Source organism: Nelusetta ayraudi, unplaced genomic scaffold (genome assembly GCF_046127955.1).
Source record: "Nelusetta ayraudi isolate G7.1 ecotype Tasmania unplaced genomic scaffold, CSIRO-AGI_Nayr_v1 ptg000007l, whole genome shotgun sequence".
NCBI classification, from domain to species: domain Eukaryota; kingdom Metazoa; phylum Chordata; class Actinopteri; order Tetraodontiformes; family Monacanthidae; genus Nelusetta; species Nelusetta ayraudi.
Genome location: NW_027466057.1, coordinates 3,479,379 through 3,505,438, shown reverse-complemented (window position 1 = coordinate 3,505,438; position 26,060 = coordinate 3,479,379). Strand labels below are relative to the sequence as shown.

At 46.9% G+C, this 26,060-nt stretch overlaps 1 protein-coding gene across 1 annotated transcript in view; it reads left to right on the top strand.

Annotated features, from left to right (window-relative positions):
* The first annotated feature begins 2,248 nt into the window (after positions 1 to 2,248).
* begain (brain-enriched guanylate kinase-associated) overlaps positions 2,249 to 26,060 on the top strand; it is a 34,653-nt gene continuing 10,841 nt past the window's right edge. The window contains exons 1-4 of the mRNA XM_076017938.1: positions 2,249 to 2,389; positions 16,227 to 16,489; positions 17,668 to 17,829; positions 19,509 to 19,575. Coding sequence (XP_075874053.1) covers positions 16,419 to 16,489; positions 17,668 to 17,829; positions 19,509 to 19,575 — 300 coding nt within the window. The 5' untranslated portion in view covers positions 2,249 to 2,389; positions 16,227 to 16,418. The remainder of the gene's footprint in view (positions 2,390 to 16,226; positions 16,490 to 17,667; positions 17,830 to 19,508; positions 19,576 to 26,060) is intronic.

Here is a 26,060-nt window from a genome sequence, read left to right as displayed (position 1 = left end):
CTGGACTCAGAACAGAGCACAGTTGAGAGAAAACATACATGCAAGTCTTTTACACATTACCCGTCTTGGGATTTGATCCAACTTCTTGTATGGAGGGAATAAAGAGATGATGTAAAAGAGCAATTAATGATGCATATCATCTTTGCGCTATTTCCTGTACCGTTCCATGTTTATTAATGGAATGCAAATCGTGCAATCTGATCCAACGGTTATGGATGAATTATTCGTTTCGTGCGCTTTGCTGTTCATTAATGGTTAAAAAAAAAAAGAAGGAAAATGTTAGAATTAAACGTAGTAGATTATTGTGCAGATGAATGAGGAGCAAAATGGGAGGACTAAAACGGCATTAAAAGAACATTTTGGACAGAAGTGTTAAATTCCCCCATAATTCTAAATATCTATCCATTCATCCATCGGTCCTGTATAATGATGTCTCCAATTGTTCTGCATTCTGGGCTTCGAATAATGCTGTGGAAACCCTATCAGAGGGTGGGTGGCGGTCGGTGCGTCTTTTAAGCATTTTGACAGTCATCGGGTGACACTTTCAAGGAATCCTGAGCCTTCCCTCCTGCCTCTCCCCTGACTCGCCCTCCCCGAGCAGAGGGACGCCGGTACGGAGGGATGGACGGAGACGATTACTGAGTGCCGTCTCATTCAGTATTTGTATGAGTCATCCTGCAGCAGCACCCGGGACTATTTGTAACACCCACACAACACCGTGAAGCGCAAACACTCACACCCTGCATGCCCAAGTTGTGATACACTGACATTCATTACCGCTCACCCGAATGGAGCCCTCTCGCTTCATCCTCAGGCGAACTGGAATTGTGTATGGCTTCAGCTCGCGCAAGCAAACAAACGGCAGAAACGTCCTGCGGCTTCCGAGCAAATAAACTGTTCAAGATTCTGTGCATTTTTACAAGATTTTGTATCTGCATCGACATTGGCAGCGCTCTCTCTCGGCTCCGCACGTCCTCCTGCCACGCCGTCTCCGGTCCGGGCGATGCATTGAGTAATTGGTTCTGCACCAAAGAATTAAGCCCAAGTGAAAATGTAAATGGTTAAACACTCTTGTGAAATCCAGTGCCATGAATAATTCATGTGCTGTAAACAAATGTGTACAAACAAAAGCCTCCTCCTGCACTCATTCTCGCTTGCCTCACTTGAGTGGAGTCAGGTGCCACCTCCATGCTGTCTGGGGTTTTTACACCTGTGTCCTCAACACAGGGTCTGTGAAAGGGATGTAAAACTCTCTTTAGATAGGAACACTGATGCTGCTACATTGTCTGTGAGTTAAATAGGAAGCTAATAGCAGCTGAAACTTGTTTTGTTTGGTAACGTTGAACATAGCTAATCCTGCTGCCCAGGCTAATCGGAAGTGGGCTATGCTAACTGGATTCTAGCGTTATTTTTGCAAGTCAACACTTGCCTTTGTTGGACATCCCGCGTTTTGATGGGGATAGAAAAACAGATTAATCGCAAAAGCTGGAACCAACCTCTGGCTGGTGGTGGCGCCATTAACCTGTACAAGTTCCAAGCTTGTTGTGACATCACAAGGGCTGATTTCCAGGCCTGTGTGTCTTAGCGCCAAAGTTCCAGAAGAGATGGAGCTACCAAAGGAAGTAATGGATGGACTTCATGGACATGCTTTTCTGACGAGCCACATTGACAAAGTTAGTTTGGCATAGTTAGGCGTAGACGGGAGTGCTCGTCAATCCCCATCTTCTTTTTCCTTCCCTCCGTGACAGAGCCAAGTTAAAACAAACGCTCATGCATGAGCAAATTTGCCTCTTTAGCTTTAGCTCATCGATTACTCCGTCTTCTGCCTGTCCCCATCTCCTCCGCTCTTCATTTAATGCTCCCCACGTTGACATGGCAGTCGCGCCCGCAGAGAGCAATAACAGATTTATTTACTTGCTGAGGCAGACACTCTGAGAGCTCGTTAAGCGTCAGATAAGAGGTGCCGCAGCACGACACGGCAACGGCAGCGGATAAATCTGTCTGATAAATAAACGCAATGACTTTTCTGCCCCCCCCCTTCTTCTTCTCTTCCTACAGGGATGTGATGGGGAGATGCAGCATGGCACCAGGTTAGCCACTTCCACTTTTCCACCCTCACTCTCTCTCTCTCTCTCCCCTTCCCTCTATCACTCATGTAACCCCTCCCCTCCTCCTCCTGTACACCTCCTCCTGCTCCATTCAGTCCTCCGCTACCTCTCCCTCTCACTGCCTAACCAGCCTGTCGCCGGTCAGAATCAGAGGAGGCTTCTTTGTTTTTTTTCCTCCTCTCCTCCTGAAAGCATGCCGCTCTGAGGGAGAGGAGGGGATGCACGGGCACATGCATGCCGTGATCTCATCCGCAGAAAATGAGGCGGAAGGCATTTAAACGGTAAGGCAAGACGAGGGGGGAGCCGCGTGCTCCCTGGCTGCGAGGTGATTGTGCGCCGTTGCCGTGCCACACTTGTTCTGAGATGTGTGTACATATACAATAACGACTGCTGTGAGTGCTGCTGTGCGGGTGTTGTGATGTTCTGTCCATTTGAGTGCTTTAAAAAGAACAACAAAAAAAAAGATAATAGAAGGGGAAGGGGCTTGGCAGGCGGATGTGCATGCAACAGTGCATGTTTGGAGATTGTGCAGGATGTTGTGCAGTGCATCCCAGACTACTGTTGCTTTCCGGTCGCAGTGTGCGTTTTTTTTTTTTTCCTCCTCCTGCAGCAACCTGCTGAATATTTGCTGGGATCAGTGGAGTTTTAATCCCTGCCTGTTTTCCTTGTTGACTCAGCTGTCATTTGGACTTTTACGACTGTGGGAGTAATGAGCCGCCACATGTTTTCACAACCCTCAATTAACTCTCGTTCTCGATAGCGCAGAGAGACAATTACGGCCGAACGTGACGGAGGCAGAAAGTTGCTGTGGTTCATCCCAGACCCTCCTGCACCTCGTGTGGGGATTAACAGCCGGAGTGAGTCCCTCATCTCGGTGGGAAGTGCGGAGAGGAGTGTGTGTCTGTGTGTGAGTGTGTGTGTGTGATCACTTTGTCTCACGGGAGGGTTGAATGACGAAATTGCCTTCAGGTGGCCTTTTTGTTATCAGCACGGCGGCACGTTACGCTGGTAACATCCAGAAGTTAATTGCTTTCACCTGCAGTCGTAACCCACGGCGAGTCAGGAAACGTTGATTTTTGGAGATGATCCGCGCTTCCTGTTACATAATTAAAGCAAACAGCACCTCAGATGAGGTGATTTCCAGAGGGGGGGAACTCGGGTCTTTGATGTGAGTTTTTAAAACTCGCTGCACACTGGGCTTTTAATTAATCTGTGAGAAATAGGAAAAAAGTACCGAGCGCCGACCCTGTCGACCCTGCGGCGATGTTCTCTGCATTATTATGGCACGTAATTAATGTACCGTACTTCACAAAATAAATCTCTGTAGAGTTCCTTCAACTCTGCCGCCGCAGAATGTAGTTTGCGCAGTTGTTTTGCCTCTGTTAGCATTCATCATTAAAAGCTGTAATAGATGGGATTTGAAACCTGTCTCGAAACATTTGCCGAGATCCAGCAGCTCGTCATTCAGAGATCCTCCTTCCTTCTCTAAACCAGCTTCTGCTCATTAAACATGAGAAAAGAGACTTCACCTGTGTAAGTCAGACTAATAAAACCGTTAAAATGCTGGCATCGTTTGGCAGTGCAGAATGTGCAAATTGCGTGCAGTATTTATAGCAACCTGAGAAGCGAAATGAAAAAAACATATACGCTTGTTTAAAAAGCAAAAACAAGTGTTTTTTTTATGTTTTAATCGTGTACTCGCCCTGACTTCATCTCCCAAGCCAAATACCAAACTTTCCCGAAAATCACGTTGCAAAAGTTTCTGTTAAACAGCTTCTTGAAGTCAAAGTGTTGCGTGTGCATTTAGAAAGAGACACTCTGATCCTCCAGGGACAAAAATAGCTGCCAGTGATGAAAACTGTTCGCACTTTTCAAAAGAGGGGAAAAAATTCCAACAGCCTCCAACATGAATCCCGAGCTGCTCTTTGTGTTGATCGCCTCACATTAAGTTCAGAGGAGTTGCATTGAACAGACCAGGAAATGAACCACAAAAACAGCTTCACTTTACACTTCACATTGACTTTTAATTTGTTTTCCGTAAATGTGTCCGCTTAGCTTCATCGTTCGAACCTACCCAGGATCCTCTTTGCTTTGGTGCACCAGCTCCGTGGAGACTTCTACAGCCCACCGGGCTTCGCTCACACTTTGAGGAATGTGCATAAAGAGGCTCTGTTCGTCTCTCGCTGAGTCGGGCACGTTGCATCCACAAGCAGATTCTATGCTGAGGCCCCCTTCAGGTTCAGCCTGGAACAATTTGCCACCCCTCACCTCCTTCAAATTATTCCTGAGCCGATGTGATCAGAGTTCAAATTTGCAAAGTTGGCGTAATGGTAAACAGGCGTACAACGCACGCACCTTCATTTGCGCTCTCATTTTAAGTCACATGGTCCCCTACCTGGTACTAGCAAGGTGCACCGAATAAAGTGGTTGGTGATGCATGCACTGCTGCAAGGCTGGATGTGTTGTGTGTCCAGAGAAGCTGATGTAGTCTGCAAACCCTGGTTGTATCCGTCAATTTCACTTTGGTCTCTCTCGTCTTTCGTCATCCATCGGTCGATTCTGACCTCTGACCTCCGGCATTGTGAACCCTAGAGACGTTTGCCCTGTCGTGAAAATCTCAGTGTTCACGTTCAAAGTCACCTCAATCCCCTTTGCTCCCACACTCTGTAGCTGGCTTTGAACTTCAGCAAGTGGTCTTCACCACGTCTACACATACTGTATACATGCAGAGTGGCTGAAGAGCTGAATGCAAAAATAACTACATATATGTTGTTGTTTTTTTTCAATGTCTTACCCCCAGAGTGTGGAGTCCACACAACAACTACGGGTTGTTTAAGACTTAAGAAGTAGAGCAATGTTGTTGGAAGCACTTTATTTTTGTGATTCAAACTTCTCCTGCTGGAAATTGGCGAGATGAATGAACAAGAGAGTTGATGGTTGATTGATGCAGCAGTAATGCAAGAGTTGTAAAAGTATGTCACACAGACAAAGACGTGGCTCCGTCGGGACCAAGTGAGCAACGTTGGCTAAAGATACGAGTACATTACAATTTCTGAATGATAATTCTAACCACAGCAGCGTCTTAAGGAAGTTGCCGATAAACTTTCCTCAGGATTTTAGCTGTGACCGCTATTACTGTTGTCACCTCCAGCCCCGTGCTGCTCTCTCCCGCTCGGGGTTTCGGCTAAAAGCCGCTGCCACCACACCCGAAATGTTTCGTCGACGCAGCCGCCGGGCGGTCGCGGCAGACGAGAGGCTGTTCGCCAAGTAGGAACCAGGAAAAAAATAGACTCACAATCGCTCTGGCCAACTCATCGCGCTCATTCGCACCTCTGCGAGCACTTTGCCGTGCACGCTGCAGTATGTTCAGCCCAGGGAGGCCAACTCGGCCCTCCTCCCATCCTTCCCCCTCCCCTCACGACCCCCCCGCCATTCCCTCCCCCCGCCATCCCTCCTGCAGCCTAATGCACGGTGGATTAGCACGAGTCCAGCCTGGTGTGTGATGATAGAGAGGAAAGGCTCGGAGGTGAACATCTCAGAATTGTGCCTTCAAAGGCAGAATTCATGCTCTTTAGAGATCTTTGTGCGCCACAGATGTGCGCCGCCGCCTCCTCATCTCTAAATATCCAGACTCACGTTTTGCTTTTCCCATTTCCTCATGGTGTGTGTTAACTGATCAACTTTTAGGGGAAGTGAATCATTTGCAGAGTGTTTCTTTTTTTTTTTTGTAGATCTGATGGCTCTCTTTACTTTACTTTACGTTCATTGCTTTTTTTTTCCTGCAATATTCTCAGTTTTTTTGTTTGAACTTTTGTGACGGGGTTTCATCTGCCGCCATCAGTTCTGAGCGGAAAAATGTTGAAACATGCCCGCAGCAGCAGCAGCGTTTTATCATTTTGTCTGCTAATTATTTTTTACAGTATGATCAATATCTGTTTGTGCCATTTCAGCACATCCGTCTATGCAAATCCACTCGAAAGATGCTCGTATTTATTTAATCCCGTCAGTGTTGTCTCAATTACAATTTTCCCTATTGCCTATCTCGTTGCTTTGGAACATAGTCAGTCCCTTTGTGCAATTATGGTAAAGGAACTGTTTTTTTTCTCAGCAAAATCAGGCAAAGCAAATAATGTTTGCATTAGAATTATAAAAACAGCCACGAATGCACTTCAGAAACTGTTGAACAGCTACAAGCGATTCAAGATAAATGTCAACATTTTTTCAACTGGGTCTCCCGGCATTCGCTAATGAACTGAACAACACTGGAGGCCGGTGGGAATACGATAGTGGACAAATTTAACGCGTGACCTGAATGTGGCGCTGGACTGAATGTTGAGAAAAGCCTAAAGTTACTGTTGTTAGTGCTGCAGTGGTTGGAGTGCTGATGGATGTTACCATCATCGCAGCAAAATCTAAACCACAGTGCAGTATAAATCCATAGATACCATAAATAAGATGCAGTGAAGTGTTCTTTCTTTGGAAGTCTTGTACATCTGTGGGGGCTGTGATCAGATCCAGTGGGATTGTAGTTGGTTACAGCCCTTATTCCAATGTCACATTGCTCTGAATGTGAAAACCCTGGAGCACGATTCCAACTATCAAATATCAGGACGTAGACGGCACATTTCCCACAGTCATGATATTTGCACCAGAAAGCAGAAAAAAAGCAAGATATGCAGCTCATCAATATGACGAACATATACGTACAGACCAAAGAAAATGTCATCCGGCCATCAGCAGATGGCCAGCAGCTCACTGATGATCTGCCTCCTAAGCCGACTGCCGCTGCAGACGGCCATGGTCTGGCACGTGAGCAGCGATCGTCCCTGCGACGAACGTGGCGCCTTCCGCTCGCAACCCGGTCACGCTCGCCGCATTAACGCGCAGGGCCTCGCTGCGCTTCGCCGTGGACAGAGGGCACGTGTCGTTTGCAAATACTGAGATCGAAGCCGTTGCGTTGCGTTCCTTTATGTAAATGCGGGAAGATGGAAAGAAAACGAAAAATGTTTCAGGAAGAGAAATAAACCAAATACGGTTCAGCAGTATCACAGGCGATGGAGCGCTGCTGCACTGAACATCATTGATGGAGTGAAGATACATAGATGTAGCATGATGAAAGCTTAAAGTCATCATCATCATCATCCTCATCATTATCACATCATCATCATCATCATCATCATCATCACATCATCACAACATCATCATCATCAGTACATAATCATCAGCATTATTATCATCATCTTCATCGTCACCATCATCTTCGCTCTGTGTTTGCCATCTCAGTTTTCCTACAGCGGCTCTACAAGCTTTCACCTCAGCCAAATTCATTCATTTTTCCCCGACAGAACTGCCTCTTTGAATGGACCAGCCTGAGAGTCACTCGTGTTTAGAAAACCGACGGTTGAACCGCAGTCGTAACCGCAGGTGCTTGCAGGCCACAGCTGCCAATCACGTCTCAAGGCTGCGCGACGACATCGCAAACGAAAGCCAAACGTCCGCACCTCTCATCGTGTGCGTGGTCGGTTGCCGCCTCAACTCGCCGCTTGTCGTCCGGCTGCACGTCAAGCCGTCACGGGATGATGCTTCTCGTCCGAGTCAAAACGATCGGTCAGAACTAACAGGTTCACGCCTCCGCCGTCAGCTGACTTCTCAGTCCTCCTCTCGTCTCGTCTGTCTCGTCCTTCTGTCTCTTAGCCCCCCCCCCCCCCGACAGCTGTTGCTTGCGCGAAAGGTCACGGAGGGGTGAGGCGAGCGCCGTGTTGCCCCCATCCCCAACACCGCCCCCCCCACCCACCCCAGCTCCCCCGACAGCGCCATCCTACTCCGGCGCCGTATCGCTGTCTGTTTATGTCCGGGGAGCACAGACGGACGAGACGTTTTGTCGATACGCTCAGTCGGGGCGGAGCAGAACATGAAACCAATCTCCAGCGTTTTAATTTCAGCGTTGTTTTCATCGTTGAGGCAAAAAGAGAGAGAGAAAAAGTCTCATTTTAAAGGCGGCTCACATCTTTGCCCCTGGCTTGAAAATAATAATAATAATAATAATAATGAAAAACTAGATGGGAATGTTTTTGTCAGGCTGAGAGACAACATGGTCACAATTATTAAAGGACTCGGGCTTCAATCTGAACTGATGAAGTGGAGTCACGCAGTCTAAGATGGAGTCAAGTTATCCAGGAGGGATTTTTGGCACAGAATGAAAGGTGAACTCTCATTCTTTACTTCTCTACAGCAGCTTTCAAGAATTATTATGGTTATTGAATAAAGATTGAACTACACGAGGAGGAACACTGGTGCTTTGAAGTCTTTGTGCCAGTGAGGAAGTCAGTCATTGTCTTCCATGTGGCTCTGGCCCAACACACGTCTCTGAACCCAACATGATGTTCCAACTTCTTCCACTGCGTTCGAGTTATTCTCATTCCCGCCGCCTCCTTCGTCCTCTTTAAAAAATACAATGATCGCCACAAAAAAAGAGTTGTTGAATAGTTGTAGTAGTATGATTTGAGTCTCTCTCTCTCTCTCTCCGGGGGGCACGGCGTCATCCTGAGAGCGCCTCTGATAGATTCTTTTAACACTTTGACAGTAATCGTCAGGGCGTCTTTGACAGAATCTTTTAACGGCACAGAGGCGTTGAAGTCGCTGGTGTTGTAGCCTCGGGGCCGGGGCTCTTGCTGAATGCACAATCACGGCATGCGTGGGGAATGGAAATTCTTCTTCAGGACCCAAAACCCGACAGCGGACGTCGGCTCGGACCCGCCTGGCGTCATCCCTACGGCGGGCAACAAGCATTCCTGCGATTCACAGATTGACCTCGTTTGTTTTCTTCCGACAAAATGTCAATCAAGAGTAAAGAATAGAGCCACTGCTCTGGTGTTTATCTAAAACGTGCTTGTATTCAAATGTCTGGTTCAATCTCATCATTATTATTAGTGTTCAAACGCTAATAATAACATATACCTTATGAAGACACAATGAATCTCATTCAGTCAATCACAGCAGTGTCAGGTTGAAGTTTCAGGATGGGTGCTGCTCAAGGCGTTCGCATGGAATCCCCGAGTCTATGGCTCCTGTTTTCACAGTGCCGTACAGAATCTTCACACGGCACTACTGGCTTCCCTCTGTGGGAAACGTGTTGTCACTTCACCACAACTGTCTGTGCCGCGAGTTTAGTTGAGAGCACCAAACGCGGAACTGCTGTTCCCTGGCAGCGACGCGTCCGGCTGGGATGCGACGGATGCGACGGAAGGAGGCTTTGTAGAAATCAAACGTGTTCCATGTTCTTCACGGGATGAATGCGTGAGACAGTCCAACTTTCTTCCATCCTGCCTGGTGGGTGCTTTTTTTTTTCTTTTTTTTGAAGATTTTCGAGAACGCATCTGAAATTGTGACTTGTAGGGAAAAGAGAAACAGCCAAGAGGCAAAACGTGCTCTTTACTTATTTAATTTTAGACTTACTGAAGTCCTCTACTGTTTTCTTTGCTGAGTCCAGGCTTTTTGACTTCCAGCGTTGCGCATCGGTGGGTTTGTACACAGGTCTGATTAAGCCGCCGCACCAAAGAGGCAGCTTCCTCCAAGCTTTTCGCGCGACGCTGCGTTTCCCATCTCGCGGCGCCGGAGTCACAGACGACATTAACAAGACGCCCTAACAGGCTGCGTGGGGCGCTTTCCCGTGACACCTAAATTGGAGCTGGCGTGCGAAACCAGCAGATTTCCCCAAAGTAAATGTGGCGGGCGCGCCACATCCAGGATTTCCAAGTTGTCAGCGCGGCTCCTTGTTAGTCTGGAGCCTCTTTGTCGTGCGCTGCCAGGTGTTGACGCAGCCTCGCGTGCCGCGCCGCATTACAAAGGAGGTTTAAATTGGACGGCAAGGAGCCGCGAGCTGCCAGCAGCGTAAGCAGTTTGGCGGGCCGGACTTACAGAAGGGACAGCATTTTACTCCCTAAGTGCGTGGGTGTGTCCTCGCGTCGTTATCGTTGAGCCGGCCGGGTCTGTTCCTGCCTTGGAGACTCCCCTCGGGAGCATCGATTGGTTTAAGGGTGCTTTGAGACAGTTTCATACGTTGACAAATCACAAATCGTCAAGCCAGGACTGTTCTTGAAGTTTCGCCTTATTCACATTTCAATCAATTGCTGTTTTCTTACAGTGAGCGCCCTGAAATTGAGTTCATTAAACTATATCTTCATGTTGCTTGACTCCCTTGTTCTAGAACACACTCTCACGCTCACAAGCAGCCAGCCAAGCCCTTTGACGCCGCCTTGTGTAATACCTCCCCTAAACATTCGGATGGTGCAGCTGACCATCAAGTTTTAACGGTGAAGCCGAGCATTTTTGTAGGAAGCTTTAAACAGAGGGCTAAATCTGCCGCTCTGCAGAGTTCTGTTTGACAGGAGTCCAGGATGAAAAACAAAGGCATCAAAGTGGATTGAATATGCAACCTTTAAAGCAACAGCGGCCAAACACCTGTTTAGATGCAGTCAATGTTGCGGTTTAACACCGGAAATGTAAGGATCTTTTCCCATTTCCTCGCTGCAGTTTGACCAAAGATCAACCAATCTGGTAGGTTCACATTTGGTTTCCTTCCAGAGTAAAGTGAAGGATCCAGCGTCGGCGAACAACAAGGCACGCCCCTCCCCTCCCCGCCCCCCACGGTGTGATCTTATCAGATCAGAGACGGTGTGAATATGCCGACAAATTGTCAACATTGATTGAATTCCTGCTGCTGCGCCAAGCACTGTTAGGCGAGCGGGCGCGCACACGCACGCTTTCACTCAGGCAAATAAAATCTGGGCGTGCTGACTGACGTGCCATTTAAAAGGCCGAGGGTACGTGAAGGAGCTGCTAGCTAGAGCCTGATGAGTCAAGGCGCGGCGAAGGTGGTGGTGCGGGTGGGGGGGTTTAGGGGGGGGGGACTATTCATTATCAGTTAATTTATCCCCAGGAGCTGGAAAAAAAAAAAACAGCATCAGAGTTCTAAAGTCAGGGAGGGGATTTATGAACTGTTTAGCTCTCTTCCTGCACAAAGCTTAATTTATCAATCACTGCCTCGGAGTCCCATTAATTGAATGAAATGTGATGCTTTAGGCATTTGGGAAAGTTAAAGTTCTGCGCGAGTTGGATTCAACTTAAGGCAAACAAGTTTGGCCCCCACGAGCCACTTAAGGTTGACTCTCTTTTGATATGTAGATGGAAGCAGCAGCAGCAGCAGCAGCAGGGAGGAACCATGGGGGGATCGCTGCACGGCTCCCTTCCTGCAGGCGGCAAAATAAATAAATAAATAAATAAACAAAGAGTGTTGACTAGTCGTCACCACCGGGCCTTCAGTGACTTAATCCACAGAGCCGCTTTCTTGGCCGCCGGTAAATAGCATCCACCAGACGCGGCTCTTTCTGGAGTCTTGCGTCAGGAAGAGGAAAAAAAAAATACACAAACAGTTTCGCAAAACAAGCCTCAACAAATGTGATGATTTGCACCCAGAGAGGGAAGTGAAAAATATGTGAAATCATGTTGGTGATTATCAGCACATCTGCTCAAATCTCCGCTGCGTGAGCTTCTTGGAAGTCGTCTCTCTTGGACTGTGCCGCTGCTAAAATACACGACAAGGAATCCTTGTGGCTTACTGGAGTAACTGCCTTATCATGCATTGCAGCGAGCGTCGTCTCTTCCCAGTTATAGAAAGTCAAAGCAATACAAACACACGATGAGAAGAAGTGAGCAGTGTCCGGGACTTACAGTGAGCGCAGGAAAAACGTGGGTTATATGTTGAAAGAGCAGTCCTCCGAAAATTGACCCCAATGTCAGTGGAACATTCTGAGTTTCACTGGTTAGTGGAAACCTCCTGTGATTGGTTCCACCATCAGTGGAAGGAGAACAAAACATGACTCCCTACCGCCCCCGGTGGTCACAGGAAGAAGGTCTTAGCCGTCCTATTGTATTTGTGTCAAAGCAACATAACTAATACCTAAATTGCTGTGACTCACGAAAGCAATGTTAATGTGGCACTTGGTCACTTTTGGCCTAAAATGTCTTGCTGTTATTTTGTGCAACACTACAAAACATAACATTCAAATTGTGACGAAATTGAACTCCCTTGGTCCCTCGGACAGTTGTAAGACTTAATTTATGTTGGGGTGAGTGGAAGTCTTGCTGTCCCATGCTTATCTGGTCTTAACCACGTAGTTGTGATGCACGTAGTTCGGTTTAACTGCCGCTACTTTCAGCCGCACACTGGAAGTGCTCATGCTGCGCCCAGCTGCGAAAGGCCTTTACAGCAGACGACTCGGTGCAAAAAGAAAAACTCCAAGCCCGGTATCACAGTGGTGTGATTTGAGAGCCGTTATTACCCCGGCGCTGCTTGACGGCCGCAGCGAGTCTTCGCCACAGCATTACCGTCATAACGAACCGTAATAATAATAACCTGCCGAGCCCCGACGGCCCTCGGTGCTTCTGCGCTTAAAAGGAAAGACAAGAGGAGCGACAGCCCGGCAGCCATTAAACTTTAATGTCCTCTTTTTGTCGGTGTGAATAGTCTCTGCGCTGCCGGCAGCAGCTCCAGCTCCAGTTCACCCCTCGTGGCTCATTACCTGTAAATCAAGCCGGCCGACATCGAGGCTCAGCTGTACACAGCCCAGACGAAGGCTCCCCCACTGCTGACCTTTAGTTACATTAAGGTTTTCTTTTTTATTATTCATGCTTTAATCACAGCCGGAGTCGCGGCCGGATGAGAGGAGCGTCGTCGGTGAAGCTGCGGGAGGTGGGAATCTTCCCGGGGTTCTCGTCTCGTCGTCTTGCCGCTCTTTGCCGTGTGTAGTGTCGTGCGGTCATGCGAACACGATGTCACGCATGTTACTGCCGACATTCACTGCTGTTTACAAGCACGAAAACAGCTCTGTTTTTTTTTTTTGTTTTGTTCACGCCTGACGTTTAAGTGCGTGTTTGCGGTTGGATCCCAGTTGGGAATACAATAAAATTCCGGCATTTAAATGCAGTGAAAACACATGAGAGCAGGACTGTAGGCCTAGCTGCCTACGCGCCTGTAGGCTAAACTGACTGCAACTTGTTTTCTTCAAACTGCAACATGGTTTGAAAGTCAAAAACCAATCGAGGACGACAACAAAGGTCAACAGCACCTCCTGCAAATCACTGCTCAGGATTTTGAATCAGTTCACTGAAGTGTTGGGACGTCGCGGCACATGAATGAGTGAAGCATCGTAATGTAAAGCGATGCAATGGAATCGAGGTTACGCTTTGTTTTCTGATTTCTGTTTTTTTAATGAGCAGTGTGTTGTTCCAGATATACTTCCCGGAGATATAATCACATTATTTAAAGATGACAGGTTGCAAAGTAGGCTCATGATTTCATCGAAAAAGTTCACGATTTTTTTTTGTGTTGACTCTCAACACGGAGGCAACCAAGGAGGAAGTGACTTGGTTCGGTTGACCTGGAAGAAGCGCGATTAAATGAAAGGCTGGATGTTTATGTAAAGGCCAGGTAGAAGAACGAATGTCAACACAGTGTGTCGAGGTGCAGCCCAATCATTAAAAAAACAACATCTCAGCGGCGCTAGAAAGGGGAGGAGCAGAGTGAGCTCCAGCTACAAATCTTTTGCTGTTTTGAGTTTTTCTGGCAGCAGGAAGCCAATCGGGAGGCTCTCCGAGGACGCCCATGTGTTCCTTCATGTGGATGGTGTTTGCTTTGCCAAACAACCCCTCGGGCACCTAGATCTGCTGTTCGCCCCCCCCCCCCGAGGACACCGTTGCGATACCGCAGCGCTGCCGGAAGCTGCGTTCCCGTGTGTGCTCTAGACGGGTCTCTGAATCTCCGTCGCTCTCCGCCTCCCTCTGCTGCCGGCAGATAAGACCAGCGGCTCTGGCGACGGTGTTTCCAGAAAAGCGCCATTGTTTCCCGGGGCCCCGTGTTGAGGGGAGATTAAAAATAATAAGCGCCGGCGCTATTAGAAATGTCAGCGGGCAACAAAGCATTCATTACGGCTCGTTGTTGAACCGCTAGCCTGGCTCTCTGCAGGGAGCGATAAAAGTAACGCAACCCCTGTCTCCTCCTCGCGCAAGTCGTGCGAACTTGGCCGTCGAGGATGAATTTATTGGCTGCGTGTGAGCAAAGGCACTCTTTTTTTTTTTCCCCCGCCGAGAGGCTGCAGCTGTTGCTTTCTTGGTATTTCCACGTGGAAAAGAATTCACTGGCATTTCAAAAATTGAAAAACAAATGAAGAGTGCGATCACATTTTAGCGAATGCTAACCTGTTTTTGTCGCCAAATGGCATTTGCTGTTACTGAGCTAAGAAGGAAGGAAAAAGGGAAAACTGCGGCCGCCACCCGGCGCATCACTCGTCAAATATTTTTCTCAAAACAAATTCCATCATGGAAAAGGCCACCGTAGTGCTAATCCCTGTTTCCTGATGTCCCACTGGATCTCTTCTTCCAATCAGCTGTAATGCCGGGGGGGAAATTGCCAAACACAGAGCAGATCCATGTGCCGTGGATACGTGGTGGCGCAACACAGCCACTTCGTTACAGGTGCACCTGCTCCTTATACATATTTGTATATATTGACTTATTTTCCTTTTCACTGCCACTGATATCTCAAATGTTACACGCTGGGGTTTCAACGTTTCTTTATTTTTTATATTCTTGTGTTTCAAATCAAACCAACTATGTTTTGTCCTTTGAAAGAAATTATCGAACTTGTTATTCATCTCCTGATTAAGTTAGAATTCTTTTATAATCTGCTTATTGTCATTGTGTGAGACTAATTACAACTGGAGTGAAATCAATAATAAACTTGTCTTATTTTTCACTTTGCTTTCGAATGCTTGAGTGAGTCACCGCTGTGTGTGTGTGTGTGTGTGTGTGTGTATATATATATATATTTTTTTTTTTTTTTCTCCAGTGCTTCTCTCTTGTCTGCCTGTACACTGTCAGCTTAATCTCTTCCTGTCATATCGATGATAAATTGGTTTTTCACTGTGCAAGAACACGGACGAGGGCGCTTGAGATGGGTGGGAAAAGTGACATTTGGCTGACAGTGTGGCGGCTGGACCGTGGAGCCACTAAAATTAGCCTTCATTTACATATCGAGGCTGAAAATCACACAACTTGATCATCGCTTGGCTCTGACATGTTATTATCGGTCATTTATTTTCATTTTTATTTATTTTCCTTGCTCAATCAAAAACCTAAAGTTAAGCTTTAATAACCTCAATCAGGAGTTCCCAAACGTTTCCATGCCTTGGCCCCCCAAACAGCGACAGGGACCCTTTTCGCAAACCAACAATGTGTTTGCATTGAACCACTCAATCTCACGCTAAGCTATTATAGGATGGTCATTTTGGTGAGTTTTTGAGCTCTTAAAAGTATTTTTTTCTCACCCAAAAAAATGACATACAATAGTATTCATTTAAAATTTTGGAAAGCAGAGAACCACTCTTCCCACGCGTCAAGCTAACCGTTTACACACTGAGAGAAATCCAAGCTTAGCTAAGCTTGCCCAACTGGTGGTCTGCTGAAAACGCTTGCTCCTGCTTCCTCTTTAAGTCCATTTTCCAGATAAATTATTTTATTTGTCCCACGGCCTCTCCCAGATAGCCAACAGGGCCTCGACTTCAACAAGACTAATGTGGCTGCATAAGAAAAGACGTTAAACTGGAGAGGTTTATTGGGCCTTATTATTCTCACCGGTGGCAGATTATTAAGCTCTTTCGGCAGAGAGGACGCGAGTTCAAGTCACGGCGGCGGCGGCGAGCGACGGTGAAGGATGGCGACGGGGAAAACGCGCGCATTCGTCATAACGCTGATTTATTGAGGAATAACCTCGGCGGTCAGCCGGTCGATAACTCACCGCTCCGCCGGGCCCTCGCGCAGCTCGCGGTGGCCACGTTCGCTGGGTTTCAAACGAGGGACTGAAGGAGGCGAACGAGTGCTGCGAGGTTCCGTTCACTGAAAATCACCCCATTGATTCCGCGGCTCTGCTCGCTCACGTAGACGTCGGCTCATTCTCTAAATCCACACACAGAATCTCTCTCATCCGCCTCTGAAGTCAACAGAAGCAAATGTGCAGCTGAATCTGCGGGACCTCAAAGCTGTTTTTCTCTGTTCTCTTGCCAGGGTCATCGCAGATAGCCGGCTCCTATCTGCCTCCCCAGGCAAGACTTAGAGCTTTGACTGTTGGTTTGAGGTTTAGAGTTCAGGCTCGGCTTCGCCCGTCGGCTGATGACCATCGGCGGCGGCGGCGGCGGTGGCAGCGGCGGCGGCAGCAGCAGCAGCAGGAGGAGCGGCAGCTGAGGCAGACAGAAAAATATGAAAAAGATATACATTGGCAAAGCTGCCCTCAAAACACAGAGAAACAGTTGCAAACATCCCAAAAGAAGGTAAGACGAGCGTTTAGCCTCATTGTCCCGGAGTCGCTGTCATTCATTTCACTCTGAACGGGAGAAGATTTTCTCTCGCAATTTCACCGCCATTAAAAAGCCATCAAGGCGTAATGTGTCGTCTATTATTTCCCATCATTCACGGTCGCCGTCCCTTCCCGTTGTCTATCAGCGTCGTTGTGCGTCAGTGTTACACAACAGGACCTCCAAAAATACAAAATAATCGAACTCATCACTGACTATAAGATCAGCACCAGCATCATCATCATAAGAACCCAGAGCAGGATTCTGGCTCCTTGCCTTGTCATCTCACATCTCCAACAGTCGTTAAGGGTGTCTGTGTTTGCTGTCGTGCCCAGTGGGGTCTCGGCAAAGTTGGAGGAGTGAAAAACTTCCAGGGGGACGTTGGAGTTGTAGCATGTGTGTGCCTGGATGGACAGACTGAGCTAGCTGTGAGTTAACCCGTGAACTCATCACGCCAGCTGGTCGCCGGTCGGAACCGCCGGTCGCTCAGATCTCTCTGTCAATACACTGAATCCCAACCCCCCCTTCCTCTCCCTACTGTGTCTCAGTTTCCAGCCTCTCCCCGCCCTCAGTCCATCCTGGTCCAACCGCCGCCATCTCCCCCAAGACCCAGACCACCGTCAAACCCCACAGGAGAAATATGAATCGGCACTCGGCGCGGCTGTTCAAACACGGCTCCCCGTTCTGCCTCCTTCTCTCCCTCTCACGCTGATTCAGGCATTTTTTTTCACGGCTCATTCACGCATTAAAAAGCGCCGCTTCATTCTGTTTTTTTCATACCTCCACTTGCGTAAAATCACGTCACGCTCTTTGTCTGGAGACAAGAGAAATGCCTTGCTCCTCCCTTCAGGGATTCCATGGGCAACTGCGTGTGTGTGTGTGCGCGTGTGTGTGTGTTAGCCTGTATGTAATGGAATTCACCATAACCCTGATGGGAGCTCCTCTCCCAGCTCAGCTCCCTCCCTGTGAATGGGAAACTATTAGTATTCCTCCTTCATCTCTCCACCTCCACCCCGCCAGCCCACTAGAGCGTTTTCTCCCTCCGTCCGTCCATTCCTCCGCTCATTCTCATCAAAACACGTTGCTCTCCGCCGTCGGCCTCCTCCTTCCGCTCTCCCTCTTACGACTTCTCTCCCCTCCGCTGCTCACTGCAGCTCTTTCCACGACCACAAGGATGACCTCCGGAAGCGCCTGTCCCACACCGCCAACAAACTAGAGATGGTGGAGACGGAGTTCGATTCCACGCGGCAGTACCTGGAGACGGAGCTGCGCCGTGCCCAGGAGGAGCTGGAGAAATTTACAGAGAAACTGCGCAGGTGAGTGAGTGCGTGTCTCGCGTATCCGTCCGGCTCAGAGCCTGGAGAAAGGGATTGGAAAGTCAGGCGATTGGATGAACGTTCACCCTTTCAATTGAACGGAACCAGTAGATTGATCAACTCTCGCCAAAGCCAGTCGGGGCGAAAGCAAAAACATGAGAAAATTCTTTAGCGCTGTTCTTTCTTTCTTTCTGTCTCCAGTTCTGATAAAAACCGCTAAACCAAGCTAATCTCGCTAGCAGTAGCTAGGCTCGCTTCCACTTCCTGTGTTAGTGCTTTGCCTTCCTGGGGCCTTTGAGCGCAGCAGCAGCCTCTTGCTTTCTCTGAGTCTGAATCCGGTGAAATTCCAAGGCCAAAACTTTCTGTTGGAGCTCTGAAAGACGGACAATGAGATTCCAGCGCGTCCAGCAACGTCTCAGTAATCCAGCTGCTGTGAGAGGTTCTATGGTTCTTTCCCTAAAGCCTCTGCCACACTTAATTTGCCACAAGCAGCAACTTTCCGCCCAACCTTTAGATTACACAGCGGCTACGTGCAGACATTCTAAATGGAAAACAAATGAGGAAACGGTTTGAAAAACAAATGTGGGCCTGGATTTTAAAAATAACAAACTCTGCTGTTACTTATTTCTGTGGCCTCGAGGGGTTGGACACAGCAGTGCATCTTGTTTCTGTAGCCCCCCCCCCCTGCAGGATGAGATGAGTCATCCTGCGTAACAAATGATGCATTAAATATTCTCTCCTCCTTTTTTGAGAGAGATTAGGATCTTTTTAACAAATCCAAACAGGTTTTTTTTTGAAAAATGAGGAGACACAATGTATTATTCGAACTTAAAATAGCAGCAGTAGTCAAGTAAGTTCGATGCTACTTTTGTGAATCTGAACCTGGTTTTAGCTTCTTCCCTTTTTTAATTTGGACCTTCAGATTGATTTGGTGAATTACTGAGGCAGGAAGTTGTTCCCTGACGACACTCGCGGCGTCTCTCACAGACGAGGAACAGCGAGTTTTATTTGCACTCCATTAATTACCACCCCCACCAGCCCGCCCCACCTCAATAACCATCCGCCACCCCGACACCCACTCAGATCCCCTCCGTGTCTTTGTTTTATGAATTCCTATCTGCTTATTATCCCCGCCTCCCACCAGCGCCCCATGTGTCACGGTAATGGAGCCGTAAACGCGCTCTTATCAGCACTCCCGTCAGCCCGCCGGCTAATGTGAAAATGCGATGGTTGAATTGCGACCGTGACACGACGGAACACGTGGAGCGGCCTCGCGAAGGGAACACAGTCTGATTATTGCTCTATCACTCTCAGGTGGAGCGCCGAGCAGACGGATTGAGGAGACAGTTACGACTAGAGATGACTGCAGTGCAGCGTGTCATTTTTTTTTTTTTTTGTTAAAGAAAAAGCTTTCTTCCTTTCATACAGTCACATCTTTGTTATTTCTCTCCAGTTCCTGATGCGGCACGCACAAACACACAAACAACTTTATGGTTTTCATCCTGAGTGATCTTCAAATCTGTGTCAGAACTTAAAATATCCCACAACTACTGCTGCATATTTATCTATTTATTTGTTGCTGTTTTAGCTGCATGAAGACTAAAACACTTCACAGCCATTGCGGGTCTTTTGTTTAAAGGAGCGGGGATTTATTCATTTATTTATTTATTTTCCTCCAGGATCCAGAGTAGCTATGCAGCTCTGCAGAGGATCAACCAGGATTTGGAGGACAAGATGCACAGGACGGTAAGAGACCCTCAGCCGAGGTTCAACTTGATCCTGTTGTGCTGTCTTTCCTTTCAGTCGGCAAATCGTTTTCAATGTACCTTTTACAATGTTCACACACCCAAAAAAGTAAAGGGAAAAAAACAACTTCTTTACAAGCACGACTAGCAAGCACGTTTACTGCCTTCTGACTGACAGAGCGACCCCGCCGGCATTCAGCTGGGGTCTCACTCGCAGACCTGGTCCTTCTGCTCTTGCTGCAATTTTTTATCACAGTGAGGAGAAAAATCTAAACATGGAATTCTGCTTTTTCGCACCAACACACACACACACACACACACACACACACACGCACACTCACAGATAAACAGCTTGTGCCCCAAAGCTTGCCCTGGCATCATTTACAGGAGGACATGCAGTCCTGGAGTTACCAAGAAATCACAACTTTGCGTTTCTGTGAAACTCTTCCTCAGACGAGAGCAGTTGTGAAGTGAGGAGGAAAAAGTTTTCTCTGCAACACCTGCTCCTGTTGGTCTCGTCTCTACTGGACCTGCGTCCATCTAGAAAGTCAATTTTTCAAAGTGTGTTTTTTGACGTTGAGTTATATGAAGCACTTGTCAGTATTTAAAGTATGATTACTTTTTGGCAGTTCACTGTGATGCACAGGCTGTGTGCTCTACGGATCACCTGTTTGTCTGGAGGAAAAGTACATTTGACTATATAATGTACATTCAAGCCAACGGTTTTATCCATTACTGGCAGAGTTCCTTGGCGCGCACTGCAGCCATCTGCAGCAGCGTGAGCGTTTCTCTTCTTAAGGGGGCAGATATAACTTTCATAACTCACTTATTTCTTCCAGGCAGTTTGATTTTACCTATCGTCCTTCACTGCTCATCAAGCTTTCACTCATTCGCTATTCCTTCACTCTCTTGAAGGCACCTGGAGTGGAAACCTTCCAACCCATTCTTTTAAAACCAATAAATGCTTGACCACGTTTTTTTTTTTTTTTTTTTTTTTAAAGACAGCATATAAGAGAGTTCACCGATAGCTGCTGTCCAGTATAGTGAGAGCTGGACTTCCACCGGGCAAAGAGCCACGTAATGGAACCAATCGCAGGTGGTTCTGCATTCAAATAAAACCCTTTTCACACACCAACGGTTTGTGACGTCTCAGCGCACACACACACTCAGCCGCAGATCTGCGATCGATGCAAAGTGTTTGGATGCTCAGAAGCTGCGGGCCTCCTTTGAAGCAGAGTCAAAGTGGGGAACGGCAGCCAGCCGCCACTTTACAGAGAGTCGCAAAAAGAGAGAGAGAGAGATGTGGGGAGGGAGGCGAGCTCAAATACAGTAATGATGCCAAATGATGCCGTTTCAAAGGCCGACGTTGTTGGAGTGATGATGGCATTTACTCCACCCGCCCCACCCCACCCCACCCTCCCCCCCCACTCCCACCAAGGCGGGAGAGAGCCGTAATCGATCGGGAGCACACCTGTTTAGCATCAGAGCCGCTCTCATCTCACTCTCTCGAAGCAATTACATGATCAAAGCGCGTGAGCACAATCAATGTCCAAAGTAATTGGTCTTACCTGCCACGAGGAACCCCACCCCCATCCCCCGTTAGACAACTATTACAGCTAAGTGCTGTTCCATTCACCTCAGCAGCAGCAGCAGCAGCAGCAGAAGCAGCAGCTGTCTGATCACATCAGGCTGAGAGCTTCCTCGCCGGCCTTTATGGCTTCATGATCTGTCAAGGCAGGAGAGGGAAGGCGGCTCCGCGGCTGGGGAGGCCCTCCGTCAACCCCCACCCCCAGCGAGGCCGCAGTTTGGCGTAGAGATTAAAGTGGATCGCAATCTCATCACAAGTTTTGGCCCAATAAGTGGCTGGACTAATGGAGGAGGGCGAGTCAGCACTGACCGGTGGGTAAAAGGACACAGTCAGCAGCCGTCGCTGGTCGTCACGACGCGTCTCGACTCCTCAAGGTGGCCAATGGGTCCAGTTGAGTTGCTTGGCAAAAACGATCTTGAAGCGGCTCCAAGGATGAATCTGTGTTCAGTGACTGCGCAAAAAGTGAGGTCACGCTCTGCATTAAAGAAAAAGAAAATTGAGTGTGACCAACGGAGATGCCGTCATATTGGTGGCGCCAAGGCGTTAGCATTCCAGCCGACGTTGGCATCTACCTGCTAGCTAACTTGCAACTAGCCACAGCAGCAGGGTTTTTTTTTTTTCCCATCAAAGTTGCAATTTGCTCTGCATCCATGTTGGATTAACTTTTCCACTTCACTGTTCTTGATGTTCAAACCGTCGAAAACAACAGCAGAGGGACGTCAAATGGAAAGGTTCTCGTCGATGGTTTTTGCGAATTGACTGTGCATGTCACTAGCGCCGCAGAAATTCCTGAACTAGAAAATTTGTTTTTCCAGTTCAGTTTTTGTTCGGCCCCTCCGACGACACTTTCTGTGGCCGTTACTTTGAGCTCATCAGCGTCACTTGTGTCTGCCGCAAGCCTCGGCGGCTTGGCAGACAATCGTCTCTCTTGACACTCTGTCACTTTTCTGCGGCTCGCTTCCTCGACAGCCATTAAAGAATAACACACTCATCATCAGGGATTCCTTTAGTTTTCCACAAGCTTCCCAAGCAATTTAAGGCCTGAGAGACTTTTAAAAGGCATCACACAAACTCTTGAAACTCGCCTGCCTGAAAATATGATTGGCAAAAATGTCAAAAACCCAAAAAATAATATGGTAATCTTCATAATTGTCGTGCTGGAACACTCAAGACTTTTTAGACAGATTCTTGATTACGCGTCTCATCTATAATAAATCAACACCTCATTGATAATCAACACCATATGTTGTAAAAATATACACCTTTGCCAATAGAAGCTACCTCCTCCGACCCTTTTTTTCACAACTGAAGAAGTCTCTCGGGTGACAGTGAAATGTCTTCAAGATTGCAAAATCAATTCCAGTTGCCCTTCTGCTTTAACATAACCTTCACAGACATATTATAAAGGATAACTATATAATTATGAATAATTTCAAAAGGAAGAAGGTATATTTCCAATTAATGCATGCAGAAATCAGCTTTGCAAATCAGTGAATCTGAATCCTTGTAAAGGATCGAGGGAGTCGTTTTTGGTGAAATGTCCCTTTAAAGTAAACACAAACTAGTCTGAGCAGTGAGGCCTTTTTTTTTCCCCACCTTGTATGTTTTTTTTCCCCCCTGTCAAATCATCTTTGGTGCAGGATCAGCAGAGCATGAAAATAGTAATAAATCACCAGAAGCCTGAAATAAAGACTGCGTGACAGGCAGCCAATCACAGCCAGATCTTCCCTCCCCAGCCCGCGCTGCTCACTGTGTTTATTGTGCCGTCCTATTTGTTTGTTTTCCGATACAATCTCCCTTACACACCGCGCCACAGAGACGTTGGGAAACGCCGTCAGACGCGTCTGGTTGCGGCGCCGCGGCGCACGCTCACCTCATTCTCGTCACGTGAGGCGACTTTGAAGCTTTTAAAAGCTCTCGTCTGTCAAGCCGAGCGCCTTGATGTCACAATTCACTCGTCATGGCAGGCGACAGGAGAGCGCGGGAGGGTTTTTTCTCCCCCTCCATTCTTCTCCCTCTCCTTCTTCTCCGCCTCTTTTTAGAAGCAACTCTCATTGGGATTGACTTTCTTTTGATGTCGTGTCATGCAAAGGGCTTTCAAAGGGGAAATACGACCCTTTGTAGGCGACGGCCCGGGCAGGCGGCGACAAAGGCTGTAACGAAAATTCCGCCAATGAAAGCAGACACATCGTTTAGGAAGTTCTGAGAGAGGGCGCTGTCCGGCGCACTCGAGTGGTAAAGCTACCAAGTGTGGGGAAAAAAAAAAAAAAAAAACAATTTTCACAACGAGCTGAGCCAGATCATGTGGAACAGATGAATAACGGACCTACTTCACTTTATGTGAAGTAATTATATACATAGTTTTATTTAAAAGTCCCTCAGTCCCATTTTTCAGATCTTCTTATTTTAGATTTTAGTAGAGCACGGATCAACCTGATTTCTTAGAACAAAAAAAAACAAAAAAAAAAACTAGCTAAAAATGCTTAGTTGAACCTTTCACGTTTGGAAGTGGACTAGAACAAGGCGGACATGATCTTACAGGGCAGGACCAGCACCTTCTGTGGTGGTAATTTTTTTAATTATTTAAAAGTAAATTATTGTCTAAAGAAAACCTATAGTAGCAGCCATATGAACATGGCAGTGATTTTCTTATTGGACATGACATTTGACATTTAATTGAAGCTACACACGAGATACAAACGGTTTTAATTTCTGAATGGAGCTGTCCTTGGTGCTGATTTCCCTCCCCTGATTCAGGGCCTATGTAATGGGTGTTGTAGTGCCTCACCTACAGGTGGCAGTAAGTTAGTGGCTTCACCTGAAATCTCTCTCCCTTACTGAGGTTACACACAATGTCTTACCTCAACTGCTAATCTGATGTCTGCTGCCTCCTTAATGTTTGATTTGGTCTGGAGTGTTTGAGGTAAAATATTGCACATAAACTTCTTGTAAAAGTCAAAAGCAATGCTAATGTTGCCTAGCAACTCCCGAATTGCTCTGCCGGAAAGATTTACTGCTGCTCTCAAGTGGAACAACGAAATCAACAAATTGATGCCCTTTTTTTTGTGTTTGCTTGCAATGCCAGTCAACTGGAGTCTTTTCTAATGAGCCTGTTGTTCCACATAATGGCAGCTGACAATTTATTTGCGGCTTTGGAAATTCAGTTTTGCTGAAAATACTTTGTTTTTTTTGTCACTTTTTGTGTGTATCTATTCCCAGAGGCGAGACTGTGGACTGTGAATATTGAAAAAAGTAAGAAGAAGAAAAAAAATCTATAAAAGGATCAATTATGAAAAAATAGCACCATCTTCGTATCTATTGTTAACCAATCATAATGTTGTTGTCATAGTGGTGAGGTAGTGGTTCATAGTGGTCATAGTGGTTCATCTCAGGATCTCAGGCCTTGGCTGAGCCACAACAAAACAACTACTATTTGATTTGGGATCAATGAGTTTTAGCTGCATAGTTTATCATGTTTGGCAACACGTCTGCAGTAATTGTTTGCGTAGCTGATTCCAAATCAAGGCAAACAACTTTGCACACAAATAAATGATGATTAAAACAAATGAAGCAAATGAAATGAAAACATTGAGCAGTGGAGATGAGTTTTCTAAATCATTTCCAGAGATGTAAAAAAATCCCATTTGTAAAAACAACCTCGTACGTGCAGACAAGGCTGAGGAGTTGTTACAGAAACCTGAATAAGGGGGCATGCTGACTCTTATCTCTACATCATCATAGATTACCGCTGTTATCAAGCAGAAATTAATGTCCTCCGCTAGTTGTTTACTGTATGAAGGCGGGGGGAAAGGTGGGAAAAGCTGAGTAAGGGAACGTGTTGCTTTCAGCTCTTTGCTAAGCGGCAGCGGCAGCAGCGAGGTCAGCTGCACGGCTAATTAGCGCCATTAGGGCTACACTCATTTATCATAACCCTTAAATGAAAAGCGCGGATTGCACATAAGAGAATAGGCAACACGGGGAAGCGCGGCAGCTGGCCAGTGTGTAATTACCTTCCCCTTGATTCTCCGCGGAGCAGGAACAGTGAATCAGCGGCCGAGCAGAGTGACTGTGCAAAAGCCAGCAGCACTAATAAATCACCTCGTTCTCGCACAAAAGGTTGCATTACAGCCGCGACAAAGTTCCCATTTATTTCGCTGCAAAGTGTGAAAACGAAAGGTTTTGCAAATACTTTTCGTTCATTTTTTACCATTATTCTAGATTGATGAACATTTTTTTGTTCATCTGAAACTTAAACTGGGTCTTAAACTGGGACAAATTCTGAGTCATTTTTTTAATGGCTTTTTACTTTATCCGGACAGTGATCCTTGCGGTTGTCTGCATTAAGGCGACTGATTTTTCCTCCTTTCCAACACCCTGATTTCAGGACGGCCGTTGTGTTTGGTTTCTTGTTTTGAAAATCCCCTTGAATGAGGTTAGAAAATCTCATTTGCCTCCTTTTTTTCCCCTCCCCCCGGACTAAAATAGGACTGAATTAACAGGGAGAGGACTTTTCTGTTCCCGTCTGCCATCCAACGTCTTCAGTAATTGCAACTCATGGGATTTTGGATTCATTTGTCATCCAGTGAAGAGGGAGAATCTCTGGCAGGATGAAACAAAATTCTTCCCTTCACGGTGTCCTTCCTTCTACAACAAGTTCCACAAATGTTTTGTTTTTGTTTTGTTTTTGCTTCAGAACCCTGTTATAAGGGAAGCTTAATATTTCATTATGAAACATATTAATATAGCCTTTTCATTAAATTGCCAAAATTAGAAAAGAATCCAGAATTTGCTAATTAGATAATGCTCTGTGATTTGCCTCTGAAGTGAAGTGAAGTGAAGTGAAGTGAGTTAAAGCAGCAGATTCAATTTAAGAAAACTTTTTTTTATTCCACTCGGTG